Here is a 21288-nt window from a genome sequence, read left to right as displayed (position 1 = left end):
GGGTTGGAGCTGTGCAACCTGAGCTAGGCCTGGGAGTGTGAGATGGTAAGAGCAAAGACTGGGATTGTGAAGCTCACAGGTCTGGCAGGTCAGCAACACATAGCTTTGTCAACTTGCTTATAGCAAAATTATTTTACATCACGAATCTTGTTGATGAAAAATGCTTGCTCCAATTGCAGCCACCACTTTGAAATATTAATATGTGTAACATTAAACATTCCTATTGACCTTTAATATAAATGTGTCTTTAAATGAAACATCATAGACTCATATTAGGTAAATAATTTAATATAGAGCACTCGTATTTCTTAAACAAAATATCTCAAGTTATATTTGTCTCAAGTACAACTGTACCCAAACATTGAATCACAAATTAAACCAATAGAATGAAAAAACATTCTCCTTAGGCATCTATTCTTTACTTCCACTTGTTTCTATTTCTATAGAATATAATTCACGAAACCTTTTCTGGGCGGCCTGTGAGAAGACAGACTACCAAAAGGGCTAATGTGGGCTAGCTCCCAGGCACCAGATAGGGAGACTCTGGGCTCTGGCCAGTTTCCTGCAGGAAGCTAGTTCTGTTTTCTATTTTTGCTTTAATACAGGTCTGTTCAGGTGAAGCACCACTCAGTAGCTACTGACCATTTAAGTACAGAGAGAAAATTAAGATAGAAAGACAGTTTTCTCATAAAAAGTCAACCTAGGAATGCTGACAGATATCTCCTCCCCTTTTGGCAGCACCTTGCTTCGCTGACCCTTATGTTCCTGGCACTATAGCTAAGAGTGACGAGAGGCTTGGCAATAGCAGAAAGCTTAAGGAGACTGGGAGTTTCACCCAATATTTTCCTTCTGTCAACAGGGACAGACACACAAGGCAGAGATGCATTAACAAGGTCAGCCTACTTTCTTCAGCTTTATAGGCAGAATAAGCACACTTCCCACTGAGACCACCCTTTGGTCTTGGAGCAGTACAATGAGCTTTACATCTGCAGTGATAAGACCCTCTTATACCACACAGCCAAAGAACTGCCTATCCCATATCTGTGGGGGTCAGAAGAAATGTGGATTGGGTTTTAGTTTAGTAAAACTGCTTTTCTTATGTTACAATGCTTTACAGAGTTATCCTCATCTACAGTCATCATTAAAATTCACAGACTGCAAGTTCCAAATGTAGAAGGCTCTGACACTGGAAAAGCAAATCAAGGAGTTAAGAATCCTGAGGTGAGCTGGAGGAGGATGAGCCCTGGCATCACTCGCTGTAGTGTATAATGAGTTCTTTTCTGTTTTGAGAGAAGATGGCTTCCCCATGAGTATTATCACTTGATAAAGTAGGGAGCCAAGACTTCCTCTTTGCTTCCTGGAAGAGCTTCTCATTGGTGGAGGCAGAGAGACAATGGGCTAAAAGTGGCCCTAGATCCAGGACCAAAGAACACTCTAGATTCCTGCTGGGGCCAGGATCCAGAAATGGGAGTTAGGCGAGAGCACTGTCAGCTTCACAACTCTTCATCAAAGCACAGCAGAGCAAGGGGAGGAAGCTCTCTGACAGAAGAGAAGGGAAACTGTTGACAGCCCTGTTGTTTCTCAGAGGTCTGAACCTCTGGGCCACACCTAGCAATGTCATCAGAGTATAGAATAATAAGTCCACCTAGAAAATGCATTGCACTATGTTAAGTTGAGCATCCTGGGAAAATCCAGGATGCCCATTCTGAAATTTCATCATATTGTGGAAGCCACACCAATATGCATATAAGTTTTCCTAAAACTCTAAGTAGATATTTTAGCTTTCAAGTACCACATAAAAAGTTAAACACTTTAACCTCCTAGTGCACAGATTCAGCAGACTTACAACAGGTGTCCTATATCTAGGATGGGTTAAGCGATCATTTACAACCATCTGCATGAAAATTGGTCACCATTTACAATTAAACACAGAACCAAATTGTGTTTTTCTCAACATATAACCCTCTAGGTTGCATGTATACCTATAGATATATGCAGAAATTGTGCTCTGACAGAAATACATTTGGCCTTCAGGTTAGGTATAAGGTTAGGGCGAAAGCAGCAACTTTTCTTTTTTGGCACAATTATAGACAGAAATTATATGTGTGAAATAAGGTCCTTCCACAAAGTTTAAGGTTTTGGGCAGAAGAAGGGAAGACAGAGACAAAGCTCCTAAGAAATCAAATAATAATTCCACTTTGTTCCTGTACTCAATGCAACCCTGAGATTGACAGCAGCCACCAAATGCCGGTGTTGGAGTTAGGCCCACCAGGACACTTCAGCATGCTTCCAGCTGGCTCATCATCAACTTCCTGCTATATTCATAGGCCAAAAACAGTGAGCCATTGGCGGGGAATGCTCGAATCATAGTCGGTTTCAGTCCAGAATATAAGGCTGTTACTCCTAGAAGACAAAAGGGCAATCAATCTTCACGTGTCACATGTGAGGATACCCATGTGGCTGCACAGAAAGGGATTATCTGCACTCAGAAATCAGACAATAGCACTAAAATGACCCAAGGACTGACTTCTAGGCTTCTTCCAACAGACCAACAGAAACAAAACAAGTAGCAGCCTTCCCGGCAAAGCCAAGGAATGCTCAGATAACGAGGCATTCATGCCCCGCTGACTCCTGCAGTGTGGACAGGGCAGAGCTGAGGCCTAACATGGCCAGAGGGAAGCAACTGAGGAGCTAGAGAGGCAGAGCACAACACTGAACTCAAAGATGCGTTTCTAGTATTAGCTCTGCCCAGGATGGCCACAGGGTAGGACCAGATAAGAAGATTATGTGCATTTTGCAAAACTAGAATGGACATGAACTCAAAGATGCGTTTCTAGTATTAGCTCTGCCCAGGATGGCCACAGGGGTAGGACCAGATAAGAAGATTATGTGCATTTTGCAAAACTAGAATGGACCGGCAAACCCGCAGGGGGAGTGAAGGATTAGTGGGAGGTTGTACACAGGACATCTATATTCTACCTGGGACATGACGTAAACAATTTTTTCTCCGTGTTACTGTGCTCTCTCTTTTTAAAAGCAGTGCACAAGTTCATAACCCAAATTTTAAGATGTATAGCGGATGCTGGAAAGACAGATCTTTGGATTGCATAAAGTTGACTTCATACAAACACTACTTAGAAAGTTTTTGTTCTCCTGCATAACTCTAAAAATTGATAGCAAATCACCTTCAGATACTGCTCAGACCATTTCTGATTCCAGAAGTCTGGATGCTGCATTACATTCCTTTTTTTTTTTTTTTTTTTTTTTTTTTTAAAAAGGGGCCCCCTGTAACCCCCCCAGCTGTCCTGGAACTCACTATGCAGTCCAGGCTGGCCTTGAACTCACGGAGACCCCGCCTGCCTCTGCCTCCCGAGTGCTGGGATTAAAGGTGTGAGCCACCACTCCCGGCTACATTCTTTTAAATGTTCTGCTATAAGAATATAATACATTCTTTTAAAGCCTTTGGTGGTCCTGCTTGGGATCTTTCGATATTTGTATTATGTCTGTCAAGCAATGCTAGCTTCAAAACATTTCTTTGTCCCTTTAGACAAAGTCTATATCTTAAAAATTCCCTTGAGGCTTTTAGAACAAAGAATCTTGTCAGGTACCTGGCCCAGAGTTTGGAAAAAGAATTTTAACATTTTTCAGAATGAGAATAAGGTAAATCAAGATGTTTGGAAACAGAGAGCCACATATATGAACAGAGTGCTAGGAAAAGAACATGAGACAGGGAGAAAAGAGCAGTTAGAGGGTTTGAGTAAATCTGGACATGTCAGCTTCAAGGAGAGCAATTACTGTAAATATGCTCCCAGTTTCCATCCATGGCAGACTCACCTTCATTCTTCACAACACTCAGAAAGGTTCTGACAAATCCTGTCTGTTTTCCAGACATAGAAAGAACTTGAATTCTGGATTTTATACAGTCCACTGGATATACAGCAATCCACAGGCAAATTCCACCAACTCCACCACTTAACATCAAGGGGACAGGACCTAGAGAGGGAAAGCAGCCAATAACATTTCATCTTAGGTGACATTTCCAGAGGTGGACATTATGGCTCTAAAAATACTATTGCTGTGGAGCACAATTCCTTGAGAACACTGGACACAGGATTCTGTCTGGTAGTCTGGGGTTTTCCTGGGGCCAGAAGCTCTAGTGAGGGCTGTGCACAGCCTGTCACTGTGGTATTGTGCCCCCCACCCCAGCCTCATCCTCCAGTAGGGTTGGCCCAACCACAACCAGCAGGCTTCATATGATAGGGAATGAGAAGAGAGGCCATTGAAATTCTCAACTTTAACTCCCAACAGCCCCAAATCTTCCTCTACTGTGAAAAAATTTAAAATGTCTTATTAAACACATAGTTAAATCTGGGAACTTGACTAAATTCGGCATAGATCTATCACACTGAAGTGACATGCATAAGAAAAATTAACTCACTTGGGAGCTGGGGAGATGGCTGAGTTTGGACTGTAGTATGCATGCAAAATTTGAGTGTAGTGGCATGTGTCTATAACCCAGGGTGGTGGAGGTATAGACAGGTGGATCTCAGGGTTGGTCAATCAGGCTCGCTGTAAAACGGGCAAGCAAGACATCTGATGTTCACTTTTGGCCTCTACAAGTGTATTTATGGGCAAGTGTACTCACACTCACATGAATAAAAGATATGAAGGCTCGGTACGTGGCACATGCCTTTAATCCCAGCAATCCAGAGGCAGAAGCAGGTAGATCTCTGTGAGATTAAGGCCAACCTGATCTACATAGTGAATTCCAAGCCAGCTGGGGCTGCACTGAGACCCCGTCTCAAAAAACCAAAATAAATTTTAAAAATGAATGAAAGAAAGAAAAATTAACTCACTTAAGAAAACCAAATGTTGCATACACACAGAGCTGTGTTGAGCAGCTAACAGGGACAAACTAGAACTATGCTTCCTACTGTTCTCAAAATAACACCCATGATTTCTTTGTTGTTATTTTTGAGACAGGGTTTCACTGGCAGGCCTGGACTCTCTATGTAGACCAGGCTAGCCTTGAACTCACAGAGATCCGCCTGCCTCTGCCTCCCAAGTGCTGGGACTAAAGGCTTAGTCCATCATGTCCGGCCTAACACTCGTGATTTGTCAAACAAGTTTTTAAATCTTATTCCAAGATTGTTATTTCTCCATGGGAAAAATAATCTGTATATTTCATCTCCTAAAATGGACCCAGAAAAACTAACACTACTCCAGAGGCAGGAGGAGTGGTTATGAAAGTGCTAATGCCAGTAATGAAGTTTGGTGCTTGTCTACAGGAAATTCCCCTTGGAAGAAGGTGGAGCCGATGCCTGCAGCTGTTTTACTTTCTGACTTCCTGGAACTCCCCCATGCCAGGTGGACTCCTGCAGAAGTCCACACAGAACAGGTAACCCACCTTCAGAAACCACACCAGCAGGGTGCAGAATCTACCAGACACAAATGCTGTCAATGTGAACACATTTACCTAGTTCATCCTTCGATCTCCCTGATGCAAAAAACGATCGGCTCAGCTCATAGCCACCAAAGAAGAAGAAGTAGCCTGGTACTTCTCGAAGTAAAGTGCTTGAGAGTCCATGGTAGAAGCCTAAAGGGCCATCTTTCCTAAAGATGCCCTTTACAACTGACCAAACTGTACTGGGAAGAGACAAATTGAGAGATAGTCAGTGCAGGCAGGGAAGAGACAGCCATTTAATTTCTTTACCAAGAACAAGCTAGGTGACCACATTTGTTAGAACTTTTTCTGCGCCTCTCTGTGAGTTTCCCTTCCTACCAAGGACACCTTTTATATTCTTGAATTCTTGGTACCTTGTTTACCAAGCTGCTTTCTTATGCGTGCTTGATTGAACACACATTTCTAAATCTCATACTGTCCAAGATGTGAAAACATTACTTTCTTCTTTCAGTACTAAGTGACAGTACTGAACTTGCCCTGTGCCCTACCTCCCTGGAATCCCACCTCTTCTATCTTTTTAATGTATTAGTTACTTGTCTTGTTGCTGTAACAAAATACCTGATAAGATGCAAACTGAAGGAAGAAAGGATTCATTTTGCTCATAGTTTGAGGATATAGGCCATGGTGGGGGGCAGGCAGGTAAGCAACAGGGGCCTGAGGCACTCGTTTTTTTTTTTTTTTTTTTTTTCAATGCAGTCTAGGACCCACCCAAGCCCAGGGAATGGTACCACCAACTTTGGGGTGGATCTTCCTATCTCAATTGACTTAATCAAGATCATCCCTTGATGCCCTCACAGGCACAGCCAGAGGCTAACTTAATCTAGACAATGCTTCACAGGTGCATCCCAGAGCCTTGTCTCTTAGGTGATTCTAGATCTGTAATGACCATTTGTCCAGGTGGCTGGACATCTTTTTGCTTTAGTGCAGAGAAATGAGCAAAGTATCAAATGTTACTTTAAGGCAAGACAAGAAGGCCTCAGAGTTGAGCTTGTGGGGTGACACAGAGAACAAGTTCTCAAGCAGCAGCGGTGCAGGGGAACTCCCTTTATAGATCAAAACCGCTCCTGGAGTAGCTTCCATGCCAGACAGGCTGAGCCCACGGGCTCCTCTTTACTGCGGTGTGCTAGCTGTGGCAAGTTTTACATACTCTGAGAACAAGCAGAAAGCCACATGATCAGTGTAACTACTGGATCCCTCACTTTGTTCCCAGAGACCAGGAGATTCAGCTGGGGAGACAATGAATCAAGCCCTGAAGTGACAAAGGCCACAGCAGCCGTCTTCCTTCTGAGAGCTTCAGAATACCCCATTGGGCATTCTCCACTAGCCAGGCCCTTCCTGCAGCATTGTTCCCAGCCCACATGGACATATGATGAATGAATCCAACACAATATTGAGCTGTGGTAAGCCTGTATCAAATCTACGCCTCAGTCTTGAGCTCCCATACAGGGCCTATGCAAGCCTGCCACACCCCACATAGTCAATACTTCTTTTTGAGTTTTTTAAGAGTTCTACATACTGATTTCTACAGTGGTTGCACCAGTTTGCAATCCCACCATGTCAACATTTGGTGTCATTTGTTTTCTTGATCTTAGCCATTCTGACTGGGGTTAGATGAAATCTTAAAGTAGTTTTGATTTGCATTTCCCTGATTACTAAGGATGTTAAATGTGTTTTAAAATGTTTCTTAGCCAGTTTTATTTCTTCCTTTGAGAGTTCTCTGTTCAAATCCATAGCCTATCTTTTAACTAGGTCATTTGTTTTCTTGCTTCTTTGTTTTTTAAGTTCTTTGTATATTGTGGATATTAATCCTCTGTAGGAAGAATAGCTGAAGATATTCTCCCACTCTAGGCTTCCTCTTCACTTGATTGCTTGTTTCTTTTGTTGTATAGAAGCTTTTTAGTTTAATGAGGTCCCATTTGTCAATTATTGGCCTTAATTCCTGATGTCCAATTTAAAGAGTCCTTTCCTGCACCTACATCTTGTAGGCACGCCCTATGTTTTCTTCTAACAGTTCAGCATTTCAGGCTTCACATTGAGGTCTTTGATCCATTTGGAGTTGACTTTTGTGCAGGGTAACAGGTATGCTACAATGTCATTCTTCACCTGGAGATCCAATTTTTTCAGCACCATTTGCTAAAAATGATGTCTTTCTTCCAATGTGTTCATGGCACCTTTGTCAAATGTCAGGTGGCTGTAATTGCATGTACTCATGTTTGGGTCTTCTGTTTTGTTCCAGTGATCTACAAGTCTGTTTTTGTGCCCAAACCATGCTGCTGTTTTTTATGTCTATGGCTCTATACTATAAGTTGAGGTCTGGTATGGTAATCCCCTTGGCATTGCTCTTTGTGCTCAGGATTGCTTTGGCTATCTGGGATCTTTTGTGTTTCCATATGAATTTTAAGATGGATTTTTTTTCTATTTCTGTGAAGAATGTCATGGTGATTTTGATTGGGACTGCATTGACTCTGTAAATTGCTTTTGGTAGGATGGTCATTTTCACTATATTGATTCTACCAATCAATGAGCACAGGAGGTCTTTCCATCTCCTTGTGTCTTCCTCAATCTCCTTCTTCAAAGATTTAAGAATTTCATATGTGAGTACATTTACATAGTTTCCATCTTTCCCTCTCCCCCTCCAACCTTTCCCATGTCCCATGATCCATTTGGAGTTGACTTTTGTGCAGGGTGATAGGTATGGGTGTAATTTCATTCTTCACGTGGAGATCCACTTTTTCCAGCACTATTTGCTATGGATGCTGTGTTTCTCCAGTGTGTTCTTGGCACCCTCACTCCCTCTCAATTTCATGATCTCTTTTTTACCTATTATTGTTACATATGTATGTATGTACATACACACACACACACACACACACACACAACCTATTGGGTCCATTTAATGGTGCTCATATGAATGTGTGTTTAGTTCTATGTACCTGGGATTGGATAATCTATCAGGGAGCATTGCTTATAAGCTGCCCACCTCCCTGAGACCTTTGGATATAACATAACTATCTTTAAATTACTTTCAGCTATTTCCAAGGCATATGCAGTAGTGCTATTAATATTTTATTTACTAATCCAGGCACTGGTTACAAAGGTCCATTCATTTCATGGCTAGTTATAGAATGGTACATATATTCACAGTACCGTGGGTATATTATATTTCAATAATAGCAAGTTTCCAAGGCTTACGCATCTAGACTCCTAGGCTATGAAGAACAGACTTGAGATGGCTAGCATGAATTGAGGAGTACAGACAACAGCACTCTCACAAACCCCATTCTAGACTGATAATAGTGTTTAATCCGTTGGCTGGTTTCCCAGAAGATTTACAGGTTTTGCCTTACAGCACTGCCCTGGAACAGCTCTTTAGTCAGCCATATGTCAATAAGCATGTTTGTGATTAATAAGGATAATAAACTGCTTTCAAGCTCAAGTCACATTGTGTGGCATATACATCCTCATGGTAATAGAAAGCTGTTTTCAAGTCTGAGTTGGATAGTACTTTGACCATTGAGATGCTCTGCTTTACAAGGGCTTTGAGAGGATTTTCAGAACCCTCCATAGGGACGTCTGAAGGATTGGGGGGGGGGAATTGCCACTAGGATCAGGGTGATGAGCCTGAACACCCACGTAAAACTTGAGAAAGGGCTCAAACATTCATCCTAGAATCTAAATTCACACTTAGCTCTCAGACCCAGTTCAAAACTGTCCCATAATTATGGCTGAGGATCACGCCTTACGTGCCCAGGAAAACAAAGGGGGCATTCAGCTCCTGGCTTCCCCATTTCTGAGTTCTTAAGTATCTGCTAAGATACCCTGTGAGGTAGGAGTCCAACAATTATGAGTAATTCAGAAAATTATCCTCTGACTGGTAGAAGTACTCTAGAATATTTTAGAGTAGATAAAGCTGTTTCTATATCTGTCGCTTAATTTTAACAATATAAAATGAAAAATCAGTACACCAATACAAGACAGACCTAACATCTGTGGCAGAACAATGCTTACTTCTGGCTTGCAGCTATTTTTCCTGATGTCTCCATTTCATACATGGCCTGTAGCCGGCACTTTACGAGCTCGGTGGGGCAGAGCACCAGTGCAGCAAAGGCAGAGGCGAAGGACCCAGCAGCTGCATTCTGGAGGTCACTGAAAGAACAGAGAAGATTTACCATCAGCTTATTTGTTTCTTCAGCATAGAGATGGGTGGGTGGCAAAGCTTGCATGTGCTGTCCCATCTAAGGACACTATAACCCTGTTGGACGATAGTACTACAGCTCCATAGAGGGAATGGTGCTTAGAGGTAATTTATTTGTCCCAAAGCCACACAGAGTGGCATGCTAGGAATCAAACCCTGATCTGCCTGCCTACCACATACATGCTGTTTCATCAGGTGCAGTGCAATAGACTGACTGCTGTGTCCATGTGATCATGACCTGAGGCCTACATCATGGGATCCCTGCACTATAAACCTGCTTTCTCTGTACCATGTGAGGACACAGTGAGAAGTCAGATCTAGGAACCAGAATATGAGCTCTCAATAGACATTGAATCTACTAGCATCTTGATCTTGGATTCTGTAGCCTCCAGAAAAATATTTAGTTAAGCTGCCTAGTCAATGGTATTTTGAATAGTAGGCCAAACTAAGACACAGAGAAATAAAGAAAAAAAATAAAATAAAAAGACCCAAAAGGAGAGAGGAAAAAATTACGCATGCCCTAGTAATACCTTAGCATATTTATGAGAGTATTCCTTCCTGCCCGCCCCCCCCGCCAAATCCAACTTGGAACAACCAGACGTGTAATATAACCACCACAGATGAAAACCAGTCTACATTTTTATGATCACAAAAAGGTTTTCCAGTGAAGCTGATGGCCTCCTGTGATGGTTTGTGTCCCCCACAAAGGTCTGTGTGCTAGAAGCTTGGTCCCTAGTATGGCAGTGCTGATGTGATGGGACCTTTAAGAGGTGGGGGCCTAGTGGAAGGTGGCGGGGCCACAAAGGGTGCTACCATCTTCAGAGGAAACTAATGTGGTTCTCACAGGACTCCAGTTAACTCCCATGAGACCGGGGTATCCTGTAAAGCCCTGTGCTCACACATTCCCACCACGAAACCATGTGCCATGCTTTCTTGTAGCCAAGAGGTTCCCCACAAGAACCAAGCACATGCCAGCACCATGCTCTCATACTTCCAGAACTGTGAGCTAAATAAACGTCTGAATACATTACTCAGCCTCAGGTATTCTGTTATAGAAACAGAAAATGAATTAAAACTCCTCCCCAGCTCCACAGAGGGCAAGAGGAAGCCACAATAAGCCTTAACAGTAAATCCAGTGCAAGTCTATATACTCAGTGGTTTTAGGTAGAATGGCTAAGCTGGAAATCTAAAAGAGGGACACACACACACAGACACACAAAATAGATGCAATTTCCTCCTCTTAAAGGTCCAGTACCACTAGCCACAGCCACCATCAGGTTATGAATTGAATACAAACTTGAGAATGGAAGATAAGTCTGATGAAGTTTCTCTGGAAGTTAGGACTTCTCTGTGAGTTCATGGAGGTCAGAAAAGACCCCATCCAATCCTGGGGCACTATTCTGTAGGCACATTGCTGGCATTTGGGTGGCACAATCTTTTACTGGGTAAGACTCAACTGGTTCCCTGACTCACCCATTAAGAGCTGGCCTCCTGCTGTCACTGGAGAGCTAAGACCACCCTCTCAGATTTCCCGAAGCCCTTGGGGTAACACCTCAGGTTACTTTCCTGGGTAGAGAGATCACCTAAGAATTTTTCTCCAAACTAAGCAAAAGCACAAATGAATCCATTACATTCCATGCTCCAAAGTTGCACCAAGTAAATGTTAGAATAAGGTCAAGGTCACCTCCAGCTCTGGCCTTGGTTTCTGAGTCTTTGGTGGTCTAGCCTCTGTGCCTCGGACAGCAGCTGGTATCCATGGGCTGAGCTGGTCTCTTACACACCCAGGACTTGGAAGAAAGGGCTGGCTATGGGTCTGGCAGGAGGCTGGACTCTACTTGCTCGGAGGACTTTCTTTTGGCCTTAGAGAATTAAGCTTACCATCATGAACTGAGGAGAGTCAGCCAGCATACCAACATCCTTGCACCCAGCCTTCTATGACTGCAACAAGTGTCCCATGCCATAAGCCAAAACTTAAAATGGTTTCTTCTGTTTCTCATCCAGCCTACAGGTACATATTTGCCCTTTCTCGGGGACTCTGTCAACCTGCTGACAGGCAACTGTCAATTAGGGTCATTACCCAGAATGTGCCAAGTTTGCTAGAACAAAGGTAGCAGTTAATAAACATGGAAATCAGTTCAACCTACACACAGGGATGGTTCCGGAGTCTGAACAAATACAAAGCACCTATTAGAGTGCAAGGGTGAGGCCAAATTGGCTTTGCCATGAACTCTGACTTTCTAATAAATATTTTCATCTATCACTGTACAAAATGAGGCACACAAGCCTATGGTTCTACATGTAGGATGAATATGTAGAACTGGAATTGAAAGTGCATTAAGTACCAGATGGGGTTTGGAAGAATTTACTGTTTGTCATCCATTCAGCAAAATACATGATCTAAACACCCCTGCCACATAAGACTAGCCAAAGGTCAAAGAAAAAGAGTATACTGGGTCATGTTCACAACAGAACACACAAATATTTACAAGGTTCTGGTAGAAGATTCTGTGCAAAGAAGCCCTTTCTGGCCAGACAGACAGTGATGGGAGCAAACCACTAGGGCCATGACCCTACCTGTCCCTCCTCACTTTCCACCCTTTTTGTCTGTGAACAGAATGAAACTGGCTTTTCTCCTTTGTTCTGTCATTGCAGAAATTTGTAACAGGCACTTTCTGTAGTTCCTTCCTTTTGCTGCTCTTGATAAATGTTCTCTCCAGAGCTGACCAGAACCCCTACTCGTCTACCAGACAGAAGATCTGGCCAAGGGTAAGGAGGGCTTGGATGACACTGGTGGAGTCCTTGGCCCAGCAATTATGACTGTCCATTTATCTATCTGAAAGACAGAGATGACAACACCTCCTCTGTTCCTCCACATTGTCATGGTGAGGCCACACAGATATGACCTACGTGCCAGAGCATGATAGATTCTAAGCAGCATACTCCCAGCAGGTAACAAGCAAATGCTATTCTTATGGGTGAAAAGGGAAAAGATCCAAGCTCAGAAAGGATTCCAGTGCTGTGTTAGATCACGTTAACCAGGCTGGTTTCTTCACTGAAGAATCTGTACGGTGTAAAGCTAAATGCTATGGGTACTACATGAAATACATGTGTTCTAAGCCCCACACAAGAGGCACAATGAGGCATTTTGCAATCCTTTCTCAATGACACCAACTCCAGCTGCTGGAGACAGTGTAGAAAAATGTAGCTGCAAAGTATCCTACTGTCTTCCATCATAAAAGTGCTAGGCAACAGCGGGGATGCACATCTGCGTGGGAGACTGAGGCAGGGTGACGATGAGTTCCAGGCCAGCCCGGGCTCCACAGAGATTCTGCCTCAAATAAAAAAACAAAAGAGAATACAAGGAAACAGTTTTCCAGGTTTCTGGGCACTTGCTCCTATGAACTTACAGCAATGGTGTCAGCATGCACAAGATCCACACAAACTCAAACCAGATAAAATCCCAGCATAGAACTGGGGAAATGGGGAAAAAAGCCCCAGACTTGGTCGAGGAACAATTGGCAGCTGATCACTGCTGGGCAAGGGAGAGTTGATCTTCTTAAAGGAGCTAGACAGGCTGAACAGGCTCCAGTGGACGAACTCACACTTGGTAGGCTTTAACATATATGGCAGAATGCATGAAATTTGGTGGGGGGCAGTGCAGATAGGGGAAGGCATCTAGATATGATTAAGATGCATTATATGAAATGCATATAAAAAAAAAAAAAAAAAAAAAAAAAAAAAAAAAACAGGAGAGGAGAGACAGGTAGGGCCAGATCACCAATGGTTTGCTTCCATCACTGTCTGTGTTCTCTGGCCAGAAAGGGCTACTTTGTCCAAACGGTAGCACAGAATCTTCTACTAGAATCTCACCTGAGTGCCCACTGTCTCCTTGGCTGCTCTCCCATGTTGTCCATCACTAAGGAAGTTGAGGGGGATGAACCCAGGTGTCCTAAGTAAGGTAGAATGACTCCCTCAGCTAGAGAAAGCTAGTAGCCTAAACTCCTTCTGCTCAGTCTCCCCTGTGGGATGTCTCCTGCTTGGCCTCCTGCCGTAGCTCTTCTTTGACTCTGCTTCCTGCCTTTTCTGTGCCAGAGGGTTGGCGGATCATAGTTCAGCCCTCCTCTGTCCTACACTATCTCCTTAGAGCTATCTTATTCAGTTCCAAGCTTTTAAATTCTATCCATTATGATAGAATTCCTGCCTAAAAATGGCACATCTGAACTTTAGGCACCCCCAGAACACATTTCCATGCATGAGGAAATATATTTCAGCTGTGAGTAATCTGTAACTGCAACAGAGGTTCCAATTCCTACTGAGAGCCAACAAGACTGTCCTGTGCAAGTACAAAACCTATATAATTTTATATGTGTGTATGTATGTGTGTGTGCACAGGTATGTATACACACATATGCATGGGGTGGGGAGAGGCCCTCAGGAACCATCCACCTTGTTTTTAGAAACAGGATCTCTCACTAGAACTTGGGGCTAACTAATTCAGTGGGGCAGGCTAGCCACTGAAACCCAGCTATCCTGTCTCTGCCTCCCCAGCACTGGGATTACAAACACACTGCACCATGTCCTGCTTTTCAGGTAGGCAGGGGGAATCTAACTCTGGTTTTCATGTTTGCAAGGCAGGCCCTTAACAAAGTCCCCCAATATAATAATTTTAAACCATTTCAAATAAATTAATGTTGAAGGAGGGATGGCTAAACATCCCTAAACAAACATTCTGTTTAGTCTCTGAATGACAGACACCCTAAAAAAGACCAAGCACAAATGGAATGTGTAGAGCAGGCTCAGCCAAAGAAAGGTGGGTTCATCTGTACCTTCCTAAAGTTCCAAATTTCTCCTCTAACATGGCCAGTCAACCTCTTCCAATACTCTCTGCTGATGAAAGAGAACCTACAGCTTAGATCCCAAGATACATGCATAGTTTTAATCCAGCAGTTCTGTCCATCTGAGGAGCATCTTCTCAAAAGGACCAAGACACAGGGTGAACAACAGGCAAGACTCTTACACAATGCATTTGGCCATTCCCGGTTTATACTGTGACAGTACAAGACATAAGAATCAAAAAGAAGGTAAATTATTTTAGAAAGGAAACCTTTTTCCTCAGATGTCATTAAAATCAACAGAGTTCCTGTATTTTAAAAATAACAGAGTGCCTGTGTCATCACTTACCTCAGTTTTGCCTGCCTTTCCAATCCAACCACTTTCCGGACCACCTGCTGGCAAAAGCCATAGCACATGAAGAGCACGGAGTTCTCGGCAATGTTGGCAATCAGTGCAGGGCTGGTGCCCTTATAGAAGCCACGGAGGCCCACTTGGGAGTAGGTCTTCAGGCAGCAGTCGGTGAGGCCCCGGTATAGGTTAGGGAATGTCTGCATCTTCACCTTCATTGTGTCAAAGGGCTGCCCAGTCAGTACACATGCTGTGCCCCCTGGAAGCAAGACATGAGTCTTTAGCACAAGTTTGCAGCCATGAACATGAGGGGCAGGTGGCTTGCTGTCCATGGCTTACCTGTGTTTTGATTTCTGCTTTCCCCCCAAATTTTCTAGTCAAGTTCAGTAATCAACTTCCAGCAGGTGCCTATGGTGCTCAGCATGAGGACCACCCTGAACAGATTCATGCTTACAGACATCTGAAGCCACAATCCAAGTCCCAGGTGCAAGGGTACAGCTCGTGTTTAGGGACTCAGCAATGCAGTGGAGGGAGGTGGGCTGGAGCCTTGATTTACTGGACAGGGGATATACCTGTGAGCTTCTGTTCTTTATCCATGCCCACTTCACAGTGAGGTTAAATAAAAGTGGACAAGGGCTGGAGGCTGGAGAGAGATGGCTCACTGGTTAAGAGTGCAAGCTGTTCTTGCAGAAGACCCAGATTCGAATCCCAGCACCCACATGTTGGCTAACAATCGTCCATAACTCCAGTTCCAGGAGATTCGATAACCTCTTCTGACCTCCTCGGGTATTGCATGACATGGGTGCACTTACATACATGCAGGCAAAACACTCATATATATAAAATAAAAATTAATAAATATATTTTTAAAAGTGGAGGAGGGCTTAGCACACACTTGCTACACAAGTGATCACTACACAGTAATCACTGTATGAGACAGAAGCCATGCAGAAGGGGTGGGAATAACTGACAAAAGACAATTACTCCTCCTTGTCCAATACCCCACAGTATGATGACTATCAAAAAATATATTAGAGCATCAAGTGTCAGATAAAGGAAATAAGAAGCCTGACTAATTAATCCCTAGAGGACAAAACATTTGGCTCTATGGAAAAAGCTCCTTAATGTTAACTCTACCAATTAACAATTTGTAGTTAGGGAATAGACTACAATTACCTTTGCTTAGCATAAACAGACTAAAGTCTACCGGTGCCTAGCAGAAATCCTGTATTTGTTTTCACACTGTAAACTATCAAATACACCGACTCTAAATTGCATTAGATTAGTAAGAATTCTGAACGTAAGGAAAAGAACAAACTGTGACTACCCCACAATATCTCTAGACCCTGGACTAGGATCAAAGTTTTAGGACAGGCTGCTGGTTAATATTTACCTCCCTCCTAAGGCCTGAAGGCCTCACAAATCAGACACCCCTGCTTAGGTCAGGAAACATGGTAGTCACATGATCAGATCACTAAACCTTCATCAAAACTGAAGGCTTACATAAAATATTTAAGAAATGCAATTTCACAACTTTGGCATTATATACAGTTATGACCCCTATGCTGTAGGAATAGAGACATGGGGCACTGAGGATGACTCAGTTAGTTATTGTCAGATAAACTGTCACTTCCAAAGTGTCAGAACTACTTAGTCTATCAAACAACCAGAATAATTACTGTGATTCCCTTACTATTGTTTGCTTCTTCTAGGAGAGAAATATGGTTTCACCTTGTCTTGCCAGACTATCCACAGTTCTGAATTAGTGGAATATAATTCACTGAGACGTTACACAGAGTGAGTGGTACATGCCTGCAGTCCCAGGTCTCTGGAGGTGGAAGCAGGGCTGAAAGTTCTGGGCTAGCCTGGGCTACTTAGTGAGACCCTGTCTCAAAGCAAAAGTAACAACAACAATAACAAATTAAGATTTTTTTCCCTCTAATCAGAATTGTTCTTTCCTATGTACTACGGGGGCTAGGATAAAATATAGCAAAGTAAATAAATTATTCCAAAGAAACCAGATGACTGTCAAGACTTTTAGCGTGCATACTTTTAGGTAACCTGGGTGCAGATAACCTGAATAAAGCCTTTTACTCAGTCCATTAACATTTTAGCTGAAGAACTTCGTTGTTAACTCACTCAGCCTGAATGGAGTAGATAGCAAAGTGACTGCAATATGCATTTGTTGTGGATCTGTGATGGTTCTATGTCTACTCAGGAGAAAGTAGCAGGCTAATGAATGTTCAAACAATTCCCTCCTAAAATGAAAGGGAACTAATGCCCAATAGTGTACACCACACAACTCAGTCCAGTACCCAGCCTCGGCCCAGCCAGCAAGCCCAGTGCCAAGCAAGCCCTCAGATACAACATGTCAATAAAGCCAGGAACAATTGCAGGGAGTCTCCACTTTCATAGAAATCAGATTTCTGATCATTCTCTTCTTGAAGTTCAAATGAAAGGGCCTCTGTGTTCTTTAGCTTACATCTCAGTCAGATGCTTCTTACTCTGCAGGAGAGGTATTGAGACCAGACCATATTCAACATTTAACTAATAGTTACTGTGCTGGTTAATTTGGACTGTCTGCTTGATTGCATTGAGAAGCACCTGAGAGAGTAATAAAGTACATCTCGATATAAATTTCCAAGAAGATTAACTAAACGGAGAAGACCCCCTCTGAATGTAGGCAGCAGCAGAGGCTGGGGTCCAGGAAGGGATACAAAGGGAAAGGAGAGGAAAAGAAGCAAATCCTCCTTCCCTTAAGCCAATTTCCTCAGTCATGAGCACACTGTCAGTCCTAACACAGAAGCAGCAAATCACAAGGTGTTGAGGTCATTCATCAGGGAAGGGACAGTTCACAGGAGGGCAAGCAGGTGAATCTCAAACCTCAGTCAATAGCAATATGGCTTCACAGGGCAGGCAGGCTCACTTTTAAGATATCCCCTCAAAAATGAGTTTTGAGATGTTTGTCATTTTGGCATTAAGAAGATAGCTTTGATACTGTAAAATTCCCCATCCCCCAACACTGCCAGTTAATGAGGCACACTGCAAGAGCTGCCAGAGTATCGTTTTCCTATCATGAGGGAGATACCAAACTACTGGGTCTAAGCACTAACCAGACTTCTAAGATGATTCAACTTCTAGGATCCACATTGCCTTGTTTCAATAACTACCCAATGATCTAACTCTGCTTTAAACTCCCTTATCCTAGCTGCCCCGGGATCCTTTCCTGGAACCTCTTCTGAAGCAAGTATGGGCAGGACCAAAGGCAAATTTTTGGCACTTTGGCAGACATGAGCTGGATGGAAACCTGTCTGGTGGGGAAAGCTTTGTGTAGAAGAAAAAGGAGACACAAAGAACACAGTTACACCTCATCATGACCCACTGACCATAGCTGAGTCTGCACTTGCAGATGAATCACTTGTCTGCTCCAGTGGAAAAAAATCCCAAACCCTAGCAATTTACGAGCCTAGGGCCAGGGTAGCAAAATCTCCAAACTAAAACAAAGATGACAACAAAACTGAACAAGGAGCCAGGAAAACATGTCATTGACCCAAGTTCACACTGTGGTATGTGTAGCCTTGAACCAACGTACCAACCCTATCTGGGACTCTTTCTACATATACAGAAAACATTGGTGCCAACAGTCCGGCCAAGGCCTGCTCCATCATTCAGACTTTAGAAACCTCAAAAGTGAGACTACTACTTCCTGATTGCACTTCAGGTGCCTCATGGTAGAACACAGAATCTCAGGTAACTCATGAACATCTTTTTGCTCAGTCCTCAACACATAAAGCTCCTACCTCTGCCAAGGAGCTATCTGTGAGCAGAAATTAGAGAATCCAGCAGCTCTGCGACAGAGGGGTGGCCATGTGTTGCTAAGCTGAGGGAGAGATCCCTACCCATAATCAGAAGAAACATTGAGTGTCAATACATAGAAGAGCCAGACAGACATGATCACTGTTTAAGAAACCTGCTCACCATCAAGAATCTTCTAAAGGCTCCCGACAGTCCTCTTGTAGTTTACATAAAAGCTGACTGCAACACATAAGTGTGTCACTTAAATATCTGAATGCACATAAACAGGGAAAGGTAAGTTTTTGAAAACTATTACAATAAAGCCTAGAACTTGGATAGACTAATTGAAGGACATAAAATGTCCAAAGTTGAGACTCTAAAGTGACTATACATCCTTCTACTTCAGAGGCAAGAACTGTGCCCAAGTGCTCTGTGCTAGCCAGAGGCAGATGTCTTTGCCATTAGTACAGTCAGCATCCTTCACAGCATGCAGTGGGGCTGAGGGGAGGGAACAGGGCCCAGGAACTTACTCCTCTCTTCCACAGTATGGGGGACTGACTTCAAGACACACAGTGGCTAAAGCTCATTGGGGTGCAATGCAGCCAGCAGTTAGACCAGCTCATCAGACTGGTACATTCCTTGTATCTAACTGGGAGAGGTTCCCTTGCCCAGGGATCCTTATCAAGACTTCCTCTGAGCCTACTTTGGCTAACCTTTGGTTCATGGGGGGAGGAAGGAGAATGTTCTCTGAACAACTTTTTTTTACAACTGGACAAAGGACAGAGTGAGAGGTGCCTGCCCCCTGTCTACACCTGAACTGTAGCCCCAAGAGGTCTCATCTGGTAAGGGAATACCTGGAAACATCCTACTTTGGCCTCCCCAATTGCAGGAATCCATACAGGAGGCTAAGGCAGACCAGGGGTTCACTTGGCAAATACATGCCTTCCAGTACTCCTCTCTTGAAGATGACACAGGACTATGAAAAACAAAATGACCGAATGGGCACCCAGTTCTGTTTGCCCCCAGACTAGCTTCTTCCCATGCCTCCACATGAGAGGTGGCCTTCCTACAGTGGCCTCATGCCACCAGAGCTGACTCCAATCTGCCCTGGGTTCAGGATCTGACGGTCAACCTCAACTTCCTATTCTTAACAGAGTCTACCTCCTCTTCTTTCATGCTAGAAGACAGGATAGAATATCAGGCTCTTTTCTAAAAGGGGACTTTTCTTTCTTTCCCAGCATCAGTAAGAATGGTAATTGGGGAGCTGGATGGCTTAGCAGTTACAGAGGACCTGAGTTTGGTTCCCAGCACCCATACCAGATGCCTCACAAATACCTATAACTCTAGCTCAGTCTCTTTTCTAAAAGGGGACTTTTCTTTCTTTCCCAGCATCAGTAAGAATGGTAATTGGGGAGCTGGATGGCTTGGCAGGTACTGAGGACCTGAGTTTGGTTCCCAGCACCCACAGCAGATGCCTCACAAACACCTATAACTCTAGCTCCAGAGAATCTGATACCCTCTTCTGGGCTCCTTGGGTACCCACATAACATATGGCACACCCTCACACAGCCACAATATCACTTGCATATCCTGATATGTAATGACAGACACACATCTTCATCTTTGAGTTGAGGTGTTTTCTAGAAATACTTGGGGCATTCCCACTTATTACTCTAATTTCTAATGTTTTAGTATAATTAGGTACATTCTATCATGCTCTGAACAGTATCACGTTTCCTTTATATCGATTCATTTTAAGGTTAAAGTACATTAATTCTGGGGTGAGAAGGGGGGGCGTTTCCAAACCACGTCATTTGTTTTCTCTGAGAAGCTCCTTCAGGAATACAGGAGGAAGGATTTTTTTCTGGGATTACCTGCAGCCCCTGCTGTGAGGTCAATGGCAGCTTGGATGGCAGGATTGGACTTCATGGTGCCACTGGGTTCTGTGGAAGGCAACACTCTGGAGCTTAGGATGTGTATCACATATCCCTGGGAAGAAGCAAGAGTACATTGTTACCCAAGCCTCTGCAGCCTCCCATTCTCTAAGACTGCTGCCAAATCACTGAACCTGAATTTCTGGGAAATGGAGGTTTAAGATATCAACATAGCTGAGTGATCCACTCCTCAAACAACTCACAACACTAAAAGCTTTCCCTGAACATCACTGCTACAGCCTCTGACAATACTTCAACCAATCTTTAAGAAAACCTTTACAACAAATACCAAATAAGGAACCAACCATGGATGCCCAGACCACACCAGACTAGTGTTTCAAAGACCTATGGTGCAAGCCTGTCTTACCACACTCAGTCTGATGTTCAGACAGCATGTACATCGTGCACAGAGGTTAAGAGCTCCCCTGAGTCACTTGGTTGTGAATGCCTGCTCCACCAGTAAGGTGGGCTTTGGGTCCCTAAACCTAGGGGCCTTCACCTGGACAAAGTGAATTACAGAAATATTATAAGACAAAGACAGTTTATAAATAGCCACCTGGCACAGTTGAAGGCCCAGAATATAGCCCCAATCATCTTCTTGTCACTACTCTAGTACCCCTCAGAGTAAATGGACAGCTCACCTAGGATCTTATTACAATTCAGATTCTGATTCAACAGGCCTCAGGTAGAATCAGGGAGGCTGCTAGCTTAGCTCCCAA

At 43.5% G+C, this 21288-nt stretch overlaps 1 protein-coding gene across 1 annotated transcript; it reads right to left on the bottom strand.

Annotated features, from left to right (window-relative positions):
- Positions 1 to 267: 267 nt before the first annotated feature.
- On the bottom strand, positions 268 to 20644 carry Slc25a15 (solute carrier family 25 member 15). The gene is made up of 6 exons (XM_008849125.2): positions 20510 to 20644; positions 14841 to 15099; positions 9473 to 9610; positions 5477 to 5646; positions 3835 to 3993; positions 268 to 2403 (listed from the first exon to the last, which is right to left on the bottom strand). Exons 1-6 carry the CDS (start codon positions 20562 to 20564, stop codon positions 2279 to 2281), a joined length of 906 nt encoding a protein of 301 aa, XP_008847347.1. The 5' UTR covers positions 20565 to 20644; the 3' UTR covers positions 268 to 2278.
- Between the last annotated feature and the right edge of the window lie 644 nt (positions 20645 to 21288).

Source organism: Nannospalax galili, unplaced genomic scaffold, assembly GCF_000622305.1.
Source record: "Nannospalax galili isolate Female #2095 unplaced genomic scaffold, S.galili_v1.0 scaffold140, whole genome shotgun sequence".
In the NCBI taxonomy this organism is placed as follows: Eukaryota; Metazoa; Chordata; class Mammalia; order Rodentia; family Spalacidae; genus Nannospalax; species Nannospalax galili.
Note: the sequence above shows the minus strand (reverse complement) of the source record. Positions and strands in the feature narration are given on the sequence as shown.